Raw genomic sequence first — 21,489 nt, forward strand, 5'->3', positions numbered from 1 at the left:
ATAAATTCCTGCTCACACGTGTGCTTCATTTTCAGAGAACAGATTTGGAAATGAAGAGCCTTCTAGGCCCGGAAGCACTCTGGCAGCATTCTCTGGGAGTCACACTTGGGAAGAGCCTCTCCTAGGGGCTCAATCTGAGTCCTGCTGCCAAGTACTCAAGGCCTGGCAGACCTCAGGAGCACATGGTCCCCCCCTGTCCTACCGTGAAGAAAATATCACTATTGGGCCTAAATGTGATTTTAAGGAAACCTGTTGAGACGCCCTTCTCTTCCTTTGCTTCCAATCCTAGTATGTGATCAACCACCAGTGGACATTAATATTTCTTTAGGACTTAAATTTTTTCACATGGAGAGACAGAAAAGGAATAAAAGTTAATCCAGATGTTCCCAAACTTGGGGGAAAATTAGTATCACCTGGAAGAATGTTTTTAAAATGTAGATTGTTGAGCCCCTTTCTGACTCCGCTGAGAATCAGAATCTCTGTGGCCGCATGGGGCTGGGAGGAGAGCAGCAACTTATATTTTAGCAAGCTCCCCAGCTGACTCAGATGTCACCTGCTCAGCACCTATCCTCAGAATACTTGAAAACCACAATTCCTCCCATGTACATACTAGGAAACCGAGGCAAAAGGCTTTCAGGGTATGCCCTAAGCTTCCTTGTTTTTCAACAGCACCTTGAAATAGTTTTTAAACTTTTTTTAAATAAAGGAGAAATAAAAATCTGATGGAGAAAGAGCTAGTAAAAATTTGAGTGAAAAGTAAACTTGAAGATGAGGCTACTAAAGCAGGGATAAGAGATGTAAACAGAAGCGACCTGTGTATCGGTTCCGCGCAGAGCTGAGTTTCTCCAGATCAGAACTTCTCAAAGGAAGTGGTTTGGTTTGGTTTTGGTTTTGATTAAAGCCTTGGCGCCCTCTAGCGGGTAAACGGAGTAGACCAGAGACTACCGTGAAGCGTGTTCTCCGGAACTGTGCTCCCGCTTTGGAATCAAGATTGTTTCCGTTTCCCTTCATATGTTTTGGGCACCGCGGTTTCTTTTTCACTATGCTTTTTCTATCACCTCTGCTTTCAAGGCACAAACTCTTTATCTCTGTAAGTAAAGTCACGAGCTCTGCAAGAGTGAGGACAGTTACGCGTAAGATACTTTTGTTTCAGTTTAGTCCCGGACAGTTAGGAAAACATTTCAGATTTCTTAAGTTTATCCTAAGAAATGTACATTTTACACCAGAGCGGTTGATCTGGCATTTAAATAAACTTCAATTTAAGAAGTAATTCAAATGGTTTATATTGGTTCCCGTTGCCCAAAGGAACTTAAAAGATTCCTTAGAATTTACTTCCACTGGTCTGAAAAAAAAAAAAAATCACTGGTTAAGAGTTCTGATTATAATAGTAGTGGAAATAGGGGGCTGGTGGCCAAACAACAGCCTTATGAAATCCTCTATTCCAACTGCATCAAGGTAGAGTGTGGTTGTATATGAGTAAACAATCTGTTGAAGAGCTCTGGGCTGAGAGCTAAACATCTAATGTCTGTGAAGTCGGCGCACCAATTACATGCTCTGCTTCGCTTCAGTTCTCAGAATACACCAAGGCAGAGGGCAACACATGAACCCAGAGTTTTGTTATGTGAAGACGCTTTGAAAATCCTGACAGTCACAGACACCAATTAAAGCGGTCAGCTAATTAATAAGGGGAAGTGGAGCTGGCGTTTGTGTATTCAGGAAGAGCCTTCATCTTCTGATTTAAGGTCTGGGCATGATAAAAGAGGCCACTATCATTGCTTTAAAAAAGAAAAATGGGGGCTTCCCTGGTGGCGCAGTGGTTGAGAATCCGCCTGCCGATGCAGGCGACACGGGTCCGTGCCCCGGTCCGGGAAGATCCCACATGCCGCGGAGCGGCTGGGCCCGTGAGCCATGGCCGCTGAGCCTGCGCGTCCGGAGCCTGTGCTCCGCAACGGGAGGGGCCACAACAGTGAGAGGCCTGCGTACCGCAAAGAAAAGAAAAGAAAAGAAAAGAAAAATGGGCAAAAGATTGAGCATTTGGGAGTGAGAAAGAAAAAAATTCTAATAGTTATGTTTGAGAATAAGAAAGGAAAAGCGATCGCAAATCAAAGCCTACTTTCTCCAGCAACATAGGAAAATAAAGGGTTACGACCATTTCCTTTTGAAGCTGAAGAGGAAAAGGGAAATTGGCCGCTGGGCTCTTCCTGCCGCGCACCTCTCCCCGCTCCCCCGCGGCGGGCGCGGCGAAGTTCAGCACCTCGGAAAGCGCCCCCTCTCACGGCGCGGGGGTTACGCAGGCTCCTTGGGGGCCCGCGGCCTCGGTTTGGCGGGTGGGGATGCAACTCGCGGGAACGCTGCTGGCAATTCCCCGGGAGCTGACAACAGCGGAGAGACGGAGACGCGAAGCCGCGAGCGCAGCATCGAAAGCCCTGCAGAGAGTCAGAGCGAGGTAGGCAGAACTCTGTTCAGAAGCCTCGTCCACGCAACTGCGGAGGAAACCGACAAAGGTATTTAAAAGAGAAGGAGAGGGCCCCCAATAGCGGCCTTGAGCAGCAGGGCGGGTATGCGCTAGCGACCAAGTGACAGCGGGAAACGCAGGGGGCAAAGTCTGACTCTTACAGTAGGGACCCGGAGACTGCCACCTTGGCCGGAGAACCTCTAGACGCCGACCGCTCGCCTTAGATGCTGTGCTCCTAGGCTCTCGAATTCCCCTTCAGAACAGACGCTCCGCGCAACTCCCGCGCCCAAGGCCAAGCTCCGCTCCCCGGGGACGCGCCTGGCGCCCTGGTCCTAGGCGCTCTCTTCCGCGGCTGCTTTGAAAACCCCCAGGCACGCCGGAACCCCGGGAGAGCTGGACTCCCTTAGGGCTTATCTCCCGAAACCTGACCTAGAGGCACCTGCGCAGGCAGGTGGCCGCTGCAGCCGCGAAAGCCACCATGAATAAGGTGGCTGGCGGGGACGGGCTCGCAGAACTCTTCAGTCTGATGCCGGACCTTCCGCAGGCGACCAACACTAGCGGCAACGCGTCGCTGCAGCTCCAGGACTTGTCGTGGGAGCTGGGGCTAGAGTTGCCAGCCGGCGCGGCGCCAGGGCATCCCCCGGGCGGCGGCGGGGCAGAGAGCGCGGACACCCAGGCGCGGGTGAGGATCCTCATCAGCGTGGTGCACTGGGCGGTTTGCGCGTTGGGGCTGACGGGCAACCTCCTGGTGCTCTACCTGATGAAGAGTAAGCAGGGCTGGCGCAAGTCCTCCATCAACCTCTTCGTCACCAAGCTGGTGCTGACGGACATGCAGTTCGTGCTCACCCTGCCCTTCTGAGCTGTGGAAAACTCCCTCGACTTCAGATGGCCTTTTGGCAAGGCAACGTGGAAGATCGTCTCCACAGTGACGTCCATGAACATGTACGCCAGCGTCTTCTTTCTCACCTCCACGAGCGTGGCGCGCTACCACTCGGTGGCCTTGGCTCTTAAGAGCCACCGGACCCTAGGGCACGGCCGGGGTGACTGCTGCGGCCGGAGCCTGGGGGACAGCTGCCGCTTCTCCGCCAAAGCACTGCGCGTGTTGATCTGCGCTGGCCTCGCTGCCCAAAGCCATCTTCTCCACCACGATCAAGGTGATGCGCGAGGAGTTGTGCCTGGTGCGCTTCCCGGACAAGTTGCTAGGCCGCGACAGGCAGTCCTAGCTGGGCCTCTACCACTTGCAGAAGGTGCTGCTGGGCTTCTTGCCGCCGCTGGGCATCATCAGCCTGCGCTGTCTGCTGCTGGTGCGCTTCATCTCCGACCACCGCGTGGCAGGGACCGAAGTAGGAGCCGCAGCAGCCGGGGGAGGCCTGGCCAGAGCCAGCGCCCGGAGACGCTCCAAGGCCACCAAATCAGTGACCGTCGTGGTCCTATCCTTCTTCCTGTGCTGGTTGCCTAACCAGGCACTCACCACCTGGAACATCCTCATCAAGTTCAACGCGGTGCCCTTCAGCCAAGAGTACTTCCTGTGCCAGGTGTACGCGCTCCCGGTGAGCGTGTGCCTGGCGCACTCCAACAGCTGCCTCAAGCCCATCCTCTACTGCCTCGTGCGCCGCGAGTTCCGCAATGCGCTCGAGAATCTACTGCGGCGCCTCGCGTCGCCTTCTCTCACTAGCATGCGCCCGTTCGCAGCCGCCACCAAGCCGGAGCCCGGGGACCAGGCCGGCAGGCCCTGGCGCCTCTCCACCAGGCCGCGGAGCCCGACATGCTCTACTCTCCGCCCGGCGTGGTGGTCTACAGCGAGGAGCGCTACGACCTGCTGCCCAGCAGCTCCGCCTACTGACGCAGGCTGAGGCCCGGGGTACGCAGGAACTGCCAAGTGGCCTTCCCTCGGCGGAAAGGAGTAGAGCGGATTAGGGGATGCTGGGGGCCCCCGGATCAAGAGGTAGGAGGGACGAGGAGAGAGAGAAACACAAAAGAGCAGCCTACGAAGTGGCCAGGGGACCTTCTCCGGAGAGGGGAGGCTGCGAACCCAGGTGGAGAGAGGAAGGTGGCAAAGTGGCCGAGACCAGCCTCAATGGACCAAGCCACCAGCCTCCGTCCCCCTTGTCTCCACACACACCCCTTCCTCTCCTTATGCTGTCACCGCTGGGCTGTGTGGGGCGCCCAGAAGCCGAGAAAGGCATCAGGAATGTAAAGCAGTTCGGGGACAAGGAAGAGGGCCTCAGCCAAGTGGTGCGCAGACAACTGAGCGCACTTATTCCAGCGACTACCCACCCCCGCCCCAGCTTTTGAAAGGGTCCTCAAGGTGCATCCAGTCGGGTAAGCCACTCACAAAACCTTTGCACCTTGGCTCCGGGACTGCCCGGGCGCGAAGGCCTGATTTGCTGCTTGGCTGAGCGGAGAGCCTAGAGTATGGGACCAAGAAACTTCTTCGGAGTTAGAAGAAGGAGTGACAATCTTGTTCCGCCCTCAGGAGAAATGCACCGCGAGAGAGCCACCTCCCGTGATGCGTATGGTTTGTCACTTGGGATGGGGAGAGCGGACACACGCGGAGCCCGACTGAGACCCTGCATGGCCTCTGCGCTCATAGGTCGCCGAGACCAAAACCCTCCGGCGTGCGTGTGAGAGCCCCTTCGCGGGGGAGTGGAGTCTCTGCGGGAGGGAGCGGACGCAGTGTAGTTCGAGGGGCTGAATAGAGAGACCTCTTCAGGCTACGACCCCTAAAGGAGACAGGGGGCTCTCTGGGTCCCCCAGCAGCGACTGCGCCGCGCGCTGGAAGCTGGGCGTCTGGGTTCCCCTGAGAGCCGTGTGGGTACCTGGAGACACTCCTTGCGTTCGGATCTGCGCGCTGCAAGTGAGCTGTGCCCAGGAGCAACTTGAACAGGTCTGAGTAGACAGGCTACTGGGACTGGGGACTCCTCTGCAGCCTCTCCCCCTTCACTCTTTGGCAATCGGAATGCCGGTTTGATTGAGGCTCTGGGCCAGCGAGTAGGGGGATCTTTCGGCCGCGTTTTTCGTTGGCTTAGATGGAAGATTAAGAGATGCTGTAGAAATGTGGTTCCTGAAACCCAAATTCCTGGAAGCTGGAGTCTGATCTTTCAAGGGGGAGTTGTGGGGTGGGAAGGGGAATGGGAGACTCTGGTAAAATCTGTCCTTAAGGGAAAAGAGTGCCGAGAGTCTGTTTTGAGGGGATCGCCAGGATTTCAGGTGTGGGGTTTCTTATTGTTCATAACATTGAGGAGAGAAGGCAGGGAATCAGAATCCCCATAGGACTCTACCTTAACCAAGTTCCATTCATTCTAAGGAGTGCTCAGCACGTTGACATGCGTGATGAATCCTTCCTTAAGCCCCAGTGTATGGGACCATCTGAAGGGTGACACATTTCTCATAACAATTCTGTTCTGGTCACGGTACAGTAGTCCTTTCTTGAGGCTGCTCAGAGTGGGGATCGAACAATCTACCCATCCAGCTGCCAGTTTTGACCGAGGTGCTACGGTTGTTCTCTTTGGCGACCTAGTTTGGGATCAAAAAACAGGTAATGTAGGCATCTACCGGTGTGCTTATTTTAATACCATAAATAATCATTATACAAACATGTCTGCTTAAATAGCCTCTGGAACTGTCAATCGTTTTGTGATTTTGTTGGAAATTCCCAGTAGCGTCTGAGATTTAAGGCTCCAAATGGGAACTGCACGGCCCCAGCGTCCCTGGCCCTGCTTTCTGTTAACACACACAGTGCAAACACTCAGGCCTTGCCACAAAAACCAAAGCTGCCTAACGTCCTCAATCTTGAGTAGCCTTGAGGAGTTACCTTTTTCAGAAAACAGAAAAATGCTTTTCTTTAAAAGTAGTCAAATCAGTCTCTCTTTGCCCTTTAGAAAGAAAACTTACTGATATTGATATTGAGGACCAATGGGCTAATAAAAACTGAACTGTAAGCCCTCCTTGTCTCCAAAATACAAAATAAATGAACAAGTAAACACCCACAAAGAACAAAGAGTAGCATGGTAGTGTATCTATGTGTAACGCTGGTATTAGACATTTACAGAGAGATTCTCTTTATTAAAGCAACTTGCCTTTTCAATTTTGACGATAAAATAATGTGTGGGTAGCCCAGGATTTTGGGGGAAATATGTTGAAGTGTGTGCCTCTGGGCACCAGAAAAACAGAAGGGGCTGGGGGCAAGGACTTCGTGAAAAAACTCTATGAAACGAGTCACCTCGTCCCCACCCAAACCCGAGGACTCCTGAGAACACGGCTAGAGGGAGCAAAGACCAAGATTTCTGTCTGTCACAAGGACAAAAGCATCAACAAGGAAATGGTCAAATCCAGTGGACATCAGCAATTTATTTTTTGAATGCGTGTTGTGTGCCTAGCTCTATCCTGAGCGCTGGGATCACAAACACATTCCTGACATTTAGAAGGGGACAGCGCCATGTACACAAGGCAAATGAGTCATGGGACAGTGAGTTGAATGTCATAGTAAGGACTAAAAGAAAGTGCTATCTATAGGAACACAGGGATGGAAAGCTTGATTCTCCTGGGGGATCAGAGACTTCCTGGCCAAAGCAGTATTTGAGATGGACCTAGGAATATAGGTACACTTTAGATGGGCAGATCTGGCAGGTGAGACGGGGGAGTGGGCACATAGAGAGGGTGTCTGAGGCTGAGGAAATGCAGTGATGGAAGGCTTTGAGGTTGGAATGCCAGGTGCATGGTGGGGGAGGGAAGCAAAGCCGTGTGGCTTCCCTTTCTCCTGCAGGGTTTCCTAGGATTTCTGTGAAGAATGTAGATATCCCTATACTTGCTTTATTTGTCTGGGAATGAGACATTTTTGTCTCAGAGAGGATATGTCATTGGTACACTAAGAACAAGTACTTAGGTTCCCAAAGGTGGTTAAAGGCTTTTGAAACTGGATTCTATTCACTCATTCAAACTTCAATGAAGTTAAGGGAGTAAAGTATTTGAACATTTGAGTGTGACTCTGTGTGTGTGTGTGTGTGTGTGTGTGTGAGAGAGAGAGAGAGAGAGAGAGAGGCTGTGTGCTCTAGCTCCCTTCTTCATCCCATAACCCATCCAGTGTTCCATCTGAAAAGAGCTTCCCCTGTAATAAAGACCAGGCCCTGATGCCCTGTGGTTGGTCAGAGATGACCACTCTTGACTTCTTGGGGGTCCAGGTAAGAGGACCCTCAGCTGTAGGTCACCCTCCCAGCTCACCCAGTCATTCATTTCAAAATCTTTAATCACCTGAGCAGTCCTTGGAGAAATGATCAGGAAATAAACACTGAACTCAGCACATAATTCCATTTCCACAGCTTGCAGAGGTCAAGAAGAGGTAGGTGAAGCAGGAGAGGCGGCTGGGTGCTGTTTCTTTCGTAATGCTGGGTGCTGTGTCACGTGGGGTCCTGGAAGCCCTGGCTTCACCCACACTGTGGGGTTGGGTGCAGGTGTTCTCCCCGGTCACTCCTCTAAGTCAGTCATGACCCTGCTGTGCTCAGATGGATAACGTGAGGCGGAGAGGGAGGAAGGAAGACTGGGGAAGATGGAATATTTTTGCATGTGAATGTGGTAACTTCATTTGGGAGCGAATACACTAGTAGAAGGCAGGGGGACCCGACTGGGGGCCAGAAAATAAGTCCCGCTGCGGAGAGGAGGAAAGCAGGGCTCAGAGGTTGATAAGTGAAGCAACAGCACGGTCAGCTCTGAGGAGAAAGCTCAGCCCGGTCTGGAAAAAATTAATCTGGAGAAAACGGGATGAACTGTGGGAGCCCAGAGAGCCTGCTGCCGGATAAGCAAGCTGCGTGTTTTGCAGGAGGCAGGAAGGGGCGACCGCTGCGGTGTAAGTCGCTGCCTTCCTTCCCCCCCCACCCACCCCCACACACGAACCAGAAGTGCCCAGATCCACAGGGGTGCCCCCGATGTGCCGCCCCACACACGCTAGCACTGCCCCAGCCACGACCCAAGAGCAGCAGAGATCAGGTTCGTAAAACAAAACGGAGGCAACCAAGAGAACTGCAGCAGCCTGGAAGCCCACAGGTGGTGAAAGGAGAGTGAATGTGAGAAATTACAGCCCCAGCCTGAGACCACTGCAGCAACTGGGAAGGAGAGGGGGGCTGCCACGCGGTGACAGTGGATCTGGCCCCGCCCTTCGGCTGGTACTCTTTGGTACTCCCCTCAGACCCGGGCAGCCAGGACCCCTGCCCTGGCTCTGATTATTAGAGGGCACTGCTCTGTCCTCCCCTCCCACCTGTACCCCTTCCCACATGGCAAGGAATCCAGAGCCGCCTGGAGCCTGAACTCCACACCCACACCTTCTAGATTATGCTCCGGTACCCAAGACGTCAGAATTCCCCATCTGAGTGGCCCTGAGTCTACAAGGGCTCCGGGGGTCCTGTCCTTCGGAAGGTGAACGACACCGCTGAGCCTCTGCACACTTAGGTGCGAGGGGAGGCTGAGGGCGGCTGTTTGCAGGTGTGGTAGAGGCTGGAGGGGTTGGGAAGGCTGTGGGTGTGCAGCTGCCCAGGTGCACACAAGGGCCCTCACAGTGCTGGGTGGGGCTAAGGGTGGGGGGAGGAGGGATGGGCCTTCATCAGCGTTCTCACCCCGGGCCCCGGAAAGCAGAAGTTGGGAGTGGGCCTGCGCCCCTTGTGCCCCCAGCAGTTTTGCGAAAGAGAACCCAAAGAACCCCCAGCGCACGGTTCCTCTTCTCGGAACCCCTACCCCCAAATGAGCTGACACTGCAGGGGCCTGGCCACTCTACCAAACCATCCATCCTGCTACACAGGAGAAAAACCAGAGAACAGCCCAAATCCCCACGTTCCTGTCCTCAGAGCAGCTCGTTTCCTTTCTCCAAATACCCTTCGAACATGGGAGGTTTTGATAAGCTAGAAATTCACCTGAGGCAACGACTACGCTATCAGACTCTAAGATGAGGCAGGAGGAAGAACCACAAACATTTTTTTTAACTTGTAAAAACATGGGGGCAAATCATTCCGCACCACTCAGGCACATCCGGTGTTATTCAGACAAACACTTATGAAAGGCTGGGGATGGAAGGATCGAGGTCTGGGAGAGCAGGACGGTGAGCCTTCAAAAATAGTGACAATGGCTGTCATTTTTCTAGTGCAGAGACCAACTGTCAGCCCAAGCGCTGCTCTTACCGGAAACAGCAGAGCCGGAGTGCCTGGGGTCGAGGCCCAGCTCTGCCACTTAGGAGTTGTGTAGCTTCAGACGAGTTCTGTAATGCCTCTCTGCCTCAGTTTCCTCATCTGTAAAATGGAGATCAGTAACAGCAGCCTCTCTCAAGATTGCTGTGTTAACACAGGTTAAACGCTGAGAATGGTGGTAAGCACTCCGTAAGTGTTAACGTATTACAAATGGTCGCAACTCTCTGGGGTAGGAATTATTACCCCAAATGTGCAGATGAACGAGTGTGGCTTGGGTGGGTCTGTAGTTTGATGGGGAGCAGCAAAGCCAGGATCCCAAACCAGCCCGGCTCTAAAGCTCATGGTCTCTCTATTAAACCATGCTGACCTCTGGCTGAGAAAACGGCTTCACTTGGAGAAGAGAAATGGAAGGCAGTTCTTTGAAAGGCTTCCATAGAGACTCCAGCGGCTGGAACAAAAGTGCAGACTGGAGAGAAAGATTTTTACTGTGTCAATAAGATGAGCTGTTTCAAAAGTAGTAAATCCTCCAGCATGAGATGTTCAAGCAGACTTGTCAGGGATATTATAAATTAGCATGAATTAATTATGAGCGAGTTAAATATGAATTAAAGATGAGTGAATTAATATCTTTAAATAAATCATTGGCAATATTTTGAGTTACAGTGAATTTGACGAAAAATATTATTCCCCCCCGCCAACTATACATGGACACCAGGTTTTAAAAAAAATCACATCACAGCATAAATCCCAGCATCACAGGGACGTGCTAGTCTGCTTCTCAGGTTTCATCAAGGCCTGAAATGCCCTGTGGAAAACAGACCCTGCCTCTCCATTCCGCTGCACTGAGACGGAGGGAGAAAGGCCCGGGGAGGTGCCGTCACCCACACTTGCCATTTGCCCCCAGTGAATGGAGGCATAGCCCAGTCTCTCCTAAGACAAATGATGCCTGAAATAGGGAACCGGATGTGCAGAGGGCTGGCTGAGAGCGAGGAGCGGGCAGATCACCGCAGCGGAAGTCGTAACACGCGGCATCCAATGGGCAGATACAAACAGTGCAGAGCTAAGGAAAAGATCCATCTCCTGCCGTGCGCTCCACTGTGTCTGGGGTTAGGAACGATGTCTCTTTATTGACCTAATCCATATATCTAACAAAGAGAGCCACAAAACAACAGCCGATCAGTGACACCGCAGAGGCTGTGATCACCACGACGATGACGCTCCCGGCCATGTTGACCAGAAGGCCCAGGCCGCCTCCAACCAGGATCTGAGCCAGCTGCACCATGCAGGTGAGGGCGGCGCAGTCCACGCCCTGCCCTCTCACGCTGCCGTCCGGGCCCCCGCACCGGGCCTGCTGCCTCTGCAAGGGAAGCACAGGAACAGCGTTTGATCTGCACCGACTGTCCTTCAGCGCAGAAGGCAGCAAGCAAACTTCTTCTATAAAAAGCCAGGTAATAAATACTTGCAGCTTGTGGGCTGTCGATCTCAGTTGCAGTGCAAAAGCAGCCGCAGAACGTAAACAAGGTGGCCTTCCAACAGAATTCTATGACACGGGTATTTGAATCTCATGTAAGTTTCCCCTGTCACAAATATTATCCTTCCACTGATGTTTTAAAAATCATTTTAAAATTGTCAGAGAATTCCTAGAATTCCTGTCGTGCCTGTACACGACAGACTGTACAGAAAAGCAGGTGGCAGACCACGTTCGGCCAAGAAGACAGTTTATCAACTCCTGATTCAAGCTCCACCCCCCTTCCTGCACCGCTCTTCCCCACCTGCCACAAAGTCTTAAATTCCACCGTTCACACCCATGGGAGTTCAATGGTTAAGAACGCAAAATTATCTCTTCAATAAATCAATAAGTCAATAAATACAATGCAGTAGAAGCTCAGTAAATCTCCCATTCCTTCTCTTCCCTAGTGGTTACAGTTCAAACATTTTTAGAAGGATGTTGAATCACAGATATGTGTAGGGGTAGCAACATAAAAAAGCAATTCAACCTTTCAAAATATGGTTGCTTCTTGCTTAGTAGATTAAGATTAGTTTAATATTAAGATTAGTTTGATATTTGGTCGGAACTGGTTGATAACATTGCCATTTATTGGGTATCATATATGTGCGAGGCCTTGTGCAAGGCTCTTTCACATACCTTACTTCATTCCGTTCTTACCACCTCCCTAGATGCACGTATCGTAATCATTGGCCCCGTGATAACAATAATGCTACCATTTTCTGAGTCTTTGCCAGGTGCCAGGTAGGCATTATGCTAGGCAGATTACCTGCACTATCTGGTTTCATTTAATTTTCCGACAGCTCTCTAAGGTGGGTGTGTCATTCCCACTTCATTGATCGGAAAACTAAGGCTCTGAGAGTTTGAATGATAATTCCTATACTATTAAATGAGAAAAAATCATCGTGCAGGAAAACGCACATTATCCTTTGAATAAGAAAGGGAAAATAAGAAAACAGATTCATAATCGCTGGATTTTCATTAAAAGATGCTGGAAAAATAGACAAAGACCTGACGAGAGTGGTTACATGTAGGAGCCCAGGGTGGGGAGGCGAGGACAGGGAAAGAGTGGAGGGAGGGGTAGGCGGGAGCTACATGATGCACACGTACACGTATATCACTGTGGCTGTTGAACCACGTGATTGTATTACCCCATCTAAACGTGAGCTCATTTTGAGTGATATTTAATAAATAAATGAATAAGATCCCCAGTGTCACATAGCTGTCAAAATCAGGGGGGCAGGATTTGAATCCAGGGTTCTCTGAGTCCCAAGCCTCTGTGTTTTGGGCCTAGTACCATCCAACTCCCTCTTGGAGGGATAGTTCTTTATGATAGCTGTCTCTTTAGCAGCAGAGCACCTGCCATGCACTGAAACATTAGTGACCATGTCTGCCAGGGAAGAGGACAGCTACAACTCTTGTTTAAAAGGTTTTAACACCTGGTGCAACTCTCTCCTGCTGTGTTTACCAGATCAAATGATGAAAAAGAAGGCCAGCGCTGCGGTCACATGGACGCGTGTTCAGCGTTTTTGCTGTTTCCTACTGTGATGCATTAAGCTAATAGCCATCTCTTTAACTTTTACAGTTAAAGAAACGTAAGCCTATTTTCAGGGGGAAAAGTTGCATATCTGGATAAGAAAACATGGTAATCTTAGAGCAGAAATACCGACCCTAGTGCTTTTTTAGCGCAGCATGGGTCTTGCCCTCTGGCTTGAGTTCCGAGATGGAGATGGGGCGGGCCTCCCTTGAGGCAGCTGGTGAGATGACCACCTGCGACCAGCTTTCCTCCCTGCACACAGGGCATGACTTACCAAAACCCGGACTTCCAAGGAAAACGTTGCTCAACCAGTAACTCCCGGAAATTGCACCAGGCACCTCTGCAGTGGTTGAGGGCCTGGGCCCTCGTTGTGGCATCCAGAAGCACTGCAGGTACGCTGGACATGTCATGAGCCCAGCGTTTCCCTCGTTTTGTCTCTGTGTGATTGTGGGCTGGTTTCTCAGCATTACCAACCTCACCTTTCCTAATCTGACTAATGGGAGTAATGGTACCTGCCCGACTGCTCCCAGGTGCACAGGGTTTCAGAGTAAGGAGGGGGTGGGCTGGGAAAGTGGTCAGGCCTTGGCTAGACCATCGTTACATCTGGCTGGACATCTTAGTGCTGCTGTTTCAAGAAGCCCTGTTCTCCAGCTCTGCTCTACATTTTCCTAGCAAGCTCCCCCAGCCTCCCGGTGAGTCTGGACGTCACTCGGTGCAGAGGTTCAACAACACACCTGCTCTTCCTGCTGCTCACGGTGGTACGCGGTGAGGAGGTTAAAAGGCACGGTGTACAGGGTGCTGGACATCACGCCAAACAAGGTGCACATGACCAGGCTGGAGTAGACATTCGGGAAGAGCCCGATGACGCCCGTCCCCAGGCCAAACAGCAAATACCCCATGAAGTAAAGACCCTTTAATCCGATGTAGGGAACCAAAGCTTTCTGAAAGTCTGTGTGTGGGGAGAAGAGAGGGAGAAATTACAGCTGGCAGTGCCTCACATCATCTCATAATTTCAGACAACCTTTCCTTTTGAAGATTCACTTTTTTTGGCCTTCCTTTAACACTGAGTCAGGAACAGAAGAACCTCCTTATCTGTGCTTGAAAACAGCTGGCTTTTGGAATAAGTTTTGAATCCTTTGTGTAAAGAAGAGCTGGAGATTGCCTTGCTGGGTCGATTTTCTTTTCTGCAGGGAAGGACCAGGCACTGTGTACTGGGGAGCTGAATAGCAACGGGATGCAAAAGAGGCGATTGAAAAGCCCGCCTTGGTTATGGGACCCTGGGGCAGCAAGCCATGGAAGAAAACCGGGTATCTTTCCGATTCACAGAGATCTAGCCTAACAAGACCAAAATGACAATCCAGGTCTCTATTAGCCCCACAGCCCAAAGTCAGGCTGGAGGAAATTAACACAACCAGATTGCACAGAATGATCCAGCTCGTTCAGTTTCTTTGCCCCACCTGAATGCCATCTGCACAACCTGAGAAGGAAGTAAAGAACATACATCACCTGTAGATGCTCTCCCTGCCTTGCCAGCCCTTCCCAGGCTGGTCAGGGGGTCCTGCTGCACCGGACACCTCCCCCTCGCTGGCGCCTTCACCCTCTATGGGCAAGTTCCACAACTTCTCAAAACCTCAGTTTCCTCATCAGAAAATGGAACTAATAAAACCCTTCTTGGTGGTTGTTATCAGGATCAAATGAAGTAAAACGTCTAGGAAATCACCCAGCCCAGCGCCAAGCACACAGAAGACATCCAGTTAATGGTGGCTATCATTACTTCAATAAATACAGAGTTTGCTGAATATGGTTGACTTTTAACTGGGGTCCCCTCCCAGCGGGTAAACTTGGCTTGCTCATAAAGAACTCATGGTAGAGCTCATTTTTTTAAATTGGAAATTCAGCTTTAAAACATTTTACTATGTTTTCCACCACAGTAGGGAAAATCCCTAAAAAAAACCTTTATCTTCCTTTTTTAATTGGTTATTTTTTTTTTACTTTTTATTTTATATTGGAGTATAGTTGATTAACAATGTTGTGTTAGTTTCAGGTGTACAGCAAAGTGATTCAGTTATACATATACATGTATCTATTCTTTCTCAAATTATTTTCCCATTTAGGTTGTTACATAATACATGTCAATCCCAAACTCCCTAACTATCCCTCCCCCCTCCCCCTTCCCCCCCCCCCGGCAACCATAAGTTCTTTCTCTAAGTCTGTGAGTCTGTTTCCATTTTGTAAATAAGTTCATTTGTATCATTTTTTTTTTGGATTCCACATATAAGTGATATCATACGATATTTCTCTTTGTCTGACTTACTTCACTCAGTATGACAATCTCTAGGTACACCCATGTTGCTGCAAATGGCTTTTAATCCGTACTTTCCTTATCTTTCCTCTGCCCCATTCTACTGGAACACATGGACCCAGGGGATACACAAATGATAGATACTAGAAATGTGCCTATTCAAGAGTGAAATTTTCCATATCTATTCAAATAATTATTGGATTTACATTGCATAGACAAGAAACCTAATATTTATTACATTTGTATCAATTATGTATTACATTTGTATCAATTATGGAATTCTGAAAATGTTAAATGGGCAACAGTGCTTCCTCTATTAAATTCATGCCATGCTTGGAGGGCTGTTGTCAAGGTTGAGAATAAAAGCAGTATAAATTTAGGTCAGTTTCTGTTTGCTTAATGATTACATTTATGTGGAAAACGTAATCTAAGTTGTCTCAGTACCTAAAAGATAACCATCAGTATTCATTAGGGAAATGCTCTCACTAAGTGTATAGGCCCGCCAGGAAGGAGGCAAAAGAGGATAAAGAGATATTTGGAAACATAACTAACTTCACTACGAAGATGGAAAGTCTAGCAAAGAATGCTTTATTCATAAAGAGAAAGCAATAAGTTTAAGGGCCAAGTTGACTTGTCCTCTGCTGGGTCTGACGCCAACTCATACTGTACTTCTCCTTAGGATTGTAGGGAAATGATTGGTTTAAGCCCCAGCTATGGATAGTAGTGTATGATATGAACAATTGGCTATATTTCAGTACTCAGCGTGGCTATACTCATTGATCTAAGTGTGCCTGCTGTGCAAAGGAGCTTAAAAACAAGTCCCTTATCACCATTCCCCATGCCCCGCCCAGCAGCCAGATAACACTGCTAAGCTCTGTCTGGATAGAAATTCTGGGTCTGCGCCTGATGTTAGGTGATGAGTCCAGAATACAGGGTTATCTGGTGTGCTCTGGAATTGAGGGAAATGATTGATTCTACCCAGAGTGGGTTGGAGTGCAGAGGGAAAGACTTGAAAGATTGCACAGAGAGGGACATATTGGCGTTGGGTCTGGGTCGGGAGGTAGAAACAGCAGTTCAGGTGGAAGAAACCAAAAGCAAATACACAGAGGTGAGAACGTCTGTGCAGTGGGTCATTGGAGGAGTTCCTGCGTGGGAGTGACAAAGGTCCAAGTGTGAGCCCGGCCAAACTGTGAATCCCGGAGTGCCAAGATCAGGACTTTTACTCTATCTTATGGGCACGAGAGCCCCTGAAGATCCTTGGGTAGGGCTGGTTGGTATTTTATAAAGAAAATTTTAGTTCTAATTCACAGTGATAGGGATCCCATAGATTTATGCATTAATATAACTTTGGAAAATTATTCAAATAGTAGGTGTTCTTTATACACAGGGATTTTAACTGGAAAGGCTCTAAAAAATAACATGCTTTTGAATTTTCAAATGCCATGAAATTCATACAGGAACTCAGACTAGACTAATGGAAGGGTCCCTAGAAGGGATTTTTTTGAGGAAAACAAGTTAAACTTGACACAAAATTCAAATACTAATGACTTTTAGAAAAATGTTTTCCTCTTACAAGAATGAGAATAGTAGTAAATATTCCCCCCACCTCTTGAAAGCACAAAGGGATTGAGATGGATAATTTATTAAATCCTTTCAGTCTAACACTCCCTGATTCTAGGTAGTTGAAATCGTCCTCCTGGAGTTTTCTTTTCTTTTTCTTTCCTTTTAGTATATGTGCTGCCGAAGCAAGCACCCTGGAGTTTTCTTAATTCGTACACTCTAAGGGGGGGAAAATGGGTTTGCTGAGGAAATGTAAGCTTGAAGCCACCACTATTTGGTTACCATAAATTTGAAAGTAATGAGTTTTATGGTTTTATGATTATTGGGCTCATGAATATGCTTATGTTAGGTCCCCTTTTCCCAATTGTGCTATACTTTGAAGAGATTTTTCTTGATCTCGAAGCAGGTTTCCCACTGCGCTCTGGCTGAGCAAAGGGCTAAATGCCAGACTAGGGGTCATTATATATATTCAGCCTCCATCCCCACAAGAAGCACGGTTCAGTGACAGAATGATGCCCCTGAGAATGGTAACAGGGATTGTCCCCAACGCCTCCCCCCCAACCTCGGCCATACCCCTGCTGTCCCCTGGGCCTGTCCAAAGCCTGGAGGTCTGCCCTGGGGACCGGCTATTCTCCCCACAATGCTAGAGAAGCTCTCAGATTTCCACTCCAAATGGGGGACCTGCATACGTTTTATAGGCCAGAGTTTTTACTTAATTCAGTGTGTACAGCACTTGGAGACTTCCAAACAAATTAGCAAGCACAAAACAAGCCTGTGTGATGCCCTAGAGTTGGAGTACATCCGTTTGGACTTATTTAAAACCAATCCCAGAAATCCCTTTGTTTACAGTGTCCTCACAGGTAATCTTAGCCAAGGGGGGGGGGTTAATAGACTCCAGACCCCATGGAAAGCTGGCGTCTGAGAAGGTAAGCTGTTGTTCTCAATCTGGAAGAGCGGCCCTGTAACATACCCGCCCATCTGAGCTTAAGTTATTTTATATGTTCATTTTGTCACCTAGCATGTTAACCATCCCTCATTTTCTGTCAAGACTGATAAGCACATCTATGAAACGCTACCGATGCCCTTGTTCCAGCAGAACACAGACCTAGCGTTAATCAATAATCTTGGCCGTGGCTACCCCTCATCCATCCAATACTTCACCATATTGTTTACAAGATTTCCTGTTACTTTCCAAAGTATTTTGATCAGGATCCCACTGACTGCAAGTACAAAGTAATCACTGAGGAAAATGATACCCAGAATTCACTAGGGAAAGGGCTACTTGATGCGGTCCTTTCTAAGGAAATAGTTTTTCCTGACCTCCATATATATTTATCAAGAATCTGCCATCTTAGAGAGCAAACAAATAAATATGGAAATACAGATGTATAAAATCCAAGATTCCGCTAGCCCTTAGAAGACATCCTTAGGAGGAGGAGACTCACAAGAATAAAGTGAGGAAAACACAGAGTTGATGCACAAACCCCAACATCCAACCTCGACCCCTCTCTGGTAGATGAGGAACTCTGTGGAGTTGTGTGCGCTGTAGGGGTCCCCATGGTACACGATCTGCAAGAGAGATTTGGGGCCATGGAGTTACCAGTGCGGGGTGGTGAGGACCCCCTCTCACACGTTCTGCTTCTTCACCCCTTCCTGGGACTCAGACCTCATTCTCCCATGAGCACGTCACCCTTTCATCCTTTCACACCTCCATTCAAGGACCCTCAGGAGGTCTTAATGCATAAAGTCTAAACAACATCCCCCTGGATTTTTAACACCCCTCCTTCTGCCTAACAGCTGGCTCTACCCGCCATAGGCAACCCGGCCACCCATATTCTGGTACAACCAACAGGCTTCTGACTCATCTCTACACATGCCATTCCTATCCCTGCCTAGAATGTTTTCTCCTTCACCCCTCCCTCTCCAACTCCTTCTCACCTTTCAAGATCCAAATCACACTGCACCTCCTTTATTAAGCCTGCTGTGACCGCTACAGTTCACCTTGATTTTTCTTCCTTATTTGTTGTATTTGATCAAGTACTGGTCCCATCGCATAGTGTCCTCTAGTTGTGTAGGGTGTAGCAACTTCCCTCTGGAATCTGTCTGTAAGCCAGCTCCTTGAAGGTACTCTTTCCTACACCCTTACTGTGCCCATCTTAGAGGCTGGCTCAGAAGCTCCACAGGTGCTGATGGAGGGACTGGTGTGTGAGATAATGAGCGTGTGCACAGACATGCCCCTTACCTGGCCCATGAAGTCTGTGAAGAAGAGCATGTTGGACAGGAAGGCGGTCCATCCGATGAGGTGGCTGATGCAAAGGCAGCGGTAGTGGGGAGGCATGCTCAACGGCGCCCTCAGCAGTGACTTCACGGTCACTGCCCTCTGAGTCTGGAATAAAAGAGCAAACAGGTGTGACGTTCAGTGTAGACACACAGCCAGCTGTGGGAGCAAAGCATACGGCCATGTTACATATCCGTCAGTAGACTATCACACGAGGTCGCACTTCCTGGGCGCGGTGCCCAGGTTTCCGCTGAGCGTTCTCAGAAGAGGTGCTCTGTTAAGTGCGTACAGGTACTTAGCAGTTTCAGGTCAGGAACAGGGCTTTGGGGACATGAGGGTGAAGGGACTGGAAATAAAGCTTGCTTTGAGCCAAGATGTAAGACACATCTAGCTTCCTATCTTTGAACAACAGAACTACTGCCGAGGATGAAGCTCATAGATCGAAGCCAGCCCCTAGATGGTTAAATTCTTAGATTTCTTGACTCTTTTTTTTTTGGCTGCGTTGGGTCTTTGTTGCTGCGCGTGGGCTTTCTCTAGTTGCGGCGAGAGGGGGCTACTCTTCGTTGAGGTGCGCGGGCTTCTCATTGCGGTGGCTTCTCTTGTTGCGGAGCACGGGCTCTAGGCGCGCGGGCTTCAGTAGTTGTGGCGCACGGGCTTAGTTGCTCTGTGGCATGTGGGATCTTCCCGGACCAGGGATCGAACCCATGTCCCCTGCATTGGCAGGTGGATTCTTAACCACTGTACCACCAGGGAAGCCTCTTTCTTGACTCTTAAAATGTAGTAGTCTGAATTCCAAGATGGCCTCTATGATCTCCATCCTCATGATTCTGTTCCGTTACATGGCAAAAGGATTTTGCAGATATAACTAAGGTTGCGAATCAGTTGGCTTTGAGTTAATTAATAGGGAGATTACCTGGGTGACCCTTATCAAGTCACATCAGCCCTTTAAAAAACATAGAGTTTTCTCTATATTTCTCCCAGTTGGCTGGGAGCAGAAGGGGAAGCCAGAAAGTCTCAAAGCTCAAGAATTGCTGGCTGTGAAGGTGAAGGGGGCCACATGGAAAGGACCTGGGTGTGGCCTCTAGGAAATGAGAGTGATCCCTGGCCATGATCAGTTAACAAGAAAACAAGGACATCTACAACCACAAGAAGCTGGATTCTACCTGCATGAGCTCGAAGCTGATTCTTCCCCATTGGAGCCTCCAGAGGAGAAGGCAGCTTCACCAACACCTTGATTTCAGCCTTTTGAGACCCTGAGCAGAGAATGCAGCTGAGCCCACCCAGACTTCTGACCTACAGAACTGTGAGATAATAAATGGGTACGGTTTTAAGCTGCTAAATTTGTGGTAGTTTGTTATGTAGCAACAGAAAACTACCACATAGAGCCAATCAGCTCCCTGCTCTGAGCCAGGTACCTCCTCCTAATTTATTTCTCTGGATCCTGCCATCAGCCAACAGGTGTAGATGAGCCCTATGTCAAGTCAGAAGTGAGAACATTGTAGAACACACACACACACACACACACACACACACACACACACAATGACTACATATGCCCACAATTCTTTAATCTAGACTTAAATGATGTTAAAACCAGAGGCTATAATTTATTGGTATCAGTAGCCTTGAGAGAATGAAAAATTTTGAACTACTGACACAACTGTTTTGAAATACAAAAAATGGAAAGAGCCTTTAATAGCTTGTCATATGAGAGAAGAAAGAAACCTCAGGAATATTAAGCAATCACCTGCCCTGAAGACACTGAGACAATAAACATTAACCATGATGGGGCAATGGGTCTTTCTTGTCAGGTTTTTATTTATTCTGAGTCTTGACATAATGATATTGGGTCCTGGCTCATTTATTTATAAGACAGTCTCCTGAGATTTTCTCTTTTAACTATAATAGCAAATTGTTTCATAGCTCTTAACCTTATATGATAATGCTTTTTATTCTTTGATGCAGAAAATTACATTTACTCATTGTAGGTTCGTTGTACAAGTTGATTTTTTTAATTCATCAGTTTTGTAGTATTTATGACTATGCCTCAACTGATTTTTTTACACTTAATCAGTATTAAAAAGTATAGACATTACCTTGGAGTTAGGAAAAATAAACATTTTCTGCATGTAGAATATGGTATTTGTCAAAATAAATGGTGACCATAACAGAAATCCAATGAAGAACTATTACTTTTTTCCTTGACCACAGGAAGAAGCAATGAAAGGTATAGACTGGGAAACAACAGCCTGATTTTCATGCCTCAAAGTGATTTATCTTCACTTTCTTTCCTTTCTTTCCAAAAATTCAAAATTTTAAAAAGTGAATCTGACCAGCAAGTATTCAGTCTCATTCCAAACATTAATTTATGCTTCTGCCTTATACATAGTTTTCAGCCTGCTTTCATTGTTAACCTAATTTTTTTTCTTCCAAAAATAAATATGAGCTTCAAAATTGTGCCTAGTCTTTCTGTAAAAGCTGTGAATGTAAATACTTAAAGTCCCTTTGGGTATTTTAACTCAGAATGAAAACGCAGCTGGCTTCTTATTCACTGAGGCGTCATTTCCCTTTGTGAAGCCCTTGCAATGATTCTGAGCCGTTGGGAAATGTTTTACTGCATACGTTATGCACCTTTGTCAACTGGACATTGGGTGGTGATGGATTTATAAGTGAAAAAGGCA

The 21,489-nt window shown here is 48.5% G+C and overlaps 2 protein-coding genes across 3 annotated transcripts in view; one reads left to right on the forward strand and one right to left on the reverse strand.

Annotated features, from left to right (window-relative positions):
- The first annotated feature begins 2,880 nt into the window (after positions 1–2,880).
- On the forward strand, positions 2,881–4,524 carry RXFP3 (relaxin family peptide receptor 3). Its single transcript, XM_089908746.1, is given in 3 exon segments — positions 2,881–3,562; positions 3,564–4,177; positions 4,180–4,524. Coding segments are annotated over 3 exon segments (1,362 nt in total). The 5' UTR covers positions 2,881–2,933; the 3' UTR covers positions 4,299–4,524.
- A 4,520-nt stretch (positions 4,525–9,044) lies between these two features.
- SLC45A2 (solute carrier family 45 member 2) overlaps positions 9,045–21,489 on the reverse strand; it is a 41,150-nt gene continuing 28,705 nt past the window's right edge. Inside the window, exons 4-7 of one of the 2 annotated variants that reach the window (XM_089908747.1) lie at positions 18,773–18,916; positions 17,976–18,099; positions 13,403–13,617; positions 9,045–10,981 (exon numbers count right to left, since the gene is read on the reverse strand). In XM_089908747.1, the coding sequence (XP_089764873.1) occupies positions 10,757–10,981; positions 13,403–13,617; positions 17,976–18,099; positions 18,773–18,916 (708 nt within the window). In that variant the 3' untranslated portion in view covers positions 9,045–10,756. The remainder of the gene's footprint in view (positions 10,982–13,402; positions 13,618–17,975; positions 18,100–18,772; positions 18,917–21,489) is intronic. The other variant, XM_022599694.3, reaches the window with a different exon arrangement.

The sequence above is a fragment of the Delphinapterus leucas genome, chromosome 3 (genome assembly GCF_059928025.1).
Source record: "Delphinapterus leucas isolate spDelLeu-1000000601 "Yukka" chromosome 3, BTC_Dleu_Yukka2, whole genome shotgun sequence".
In the NCBI taxonomy this organism is placed as follows: Eukaryota; Metazoa; Chordata; class Mammalia; order Artiodactyla; family Monodontidae; genus Delphinapterus; species Delphinapterus leucas.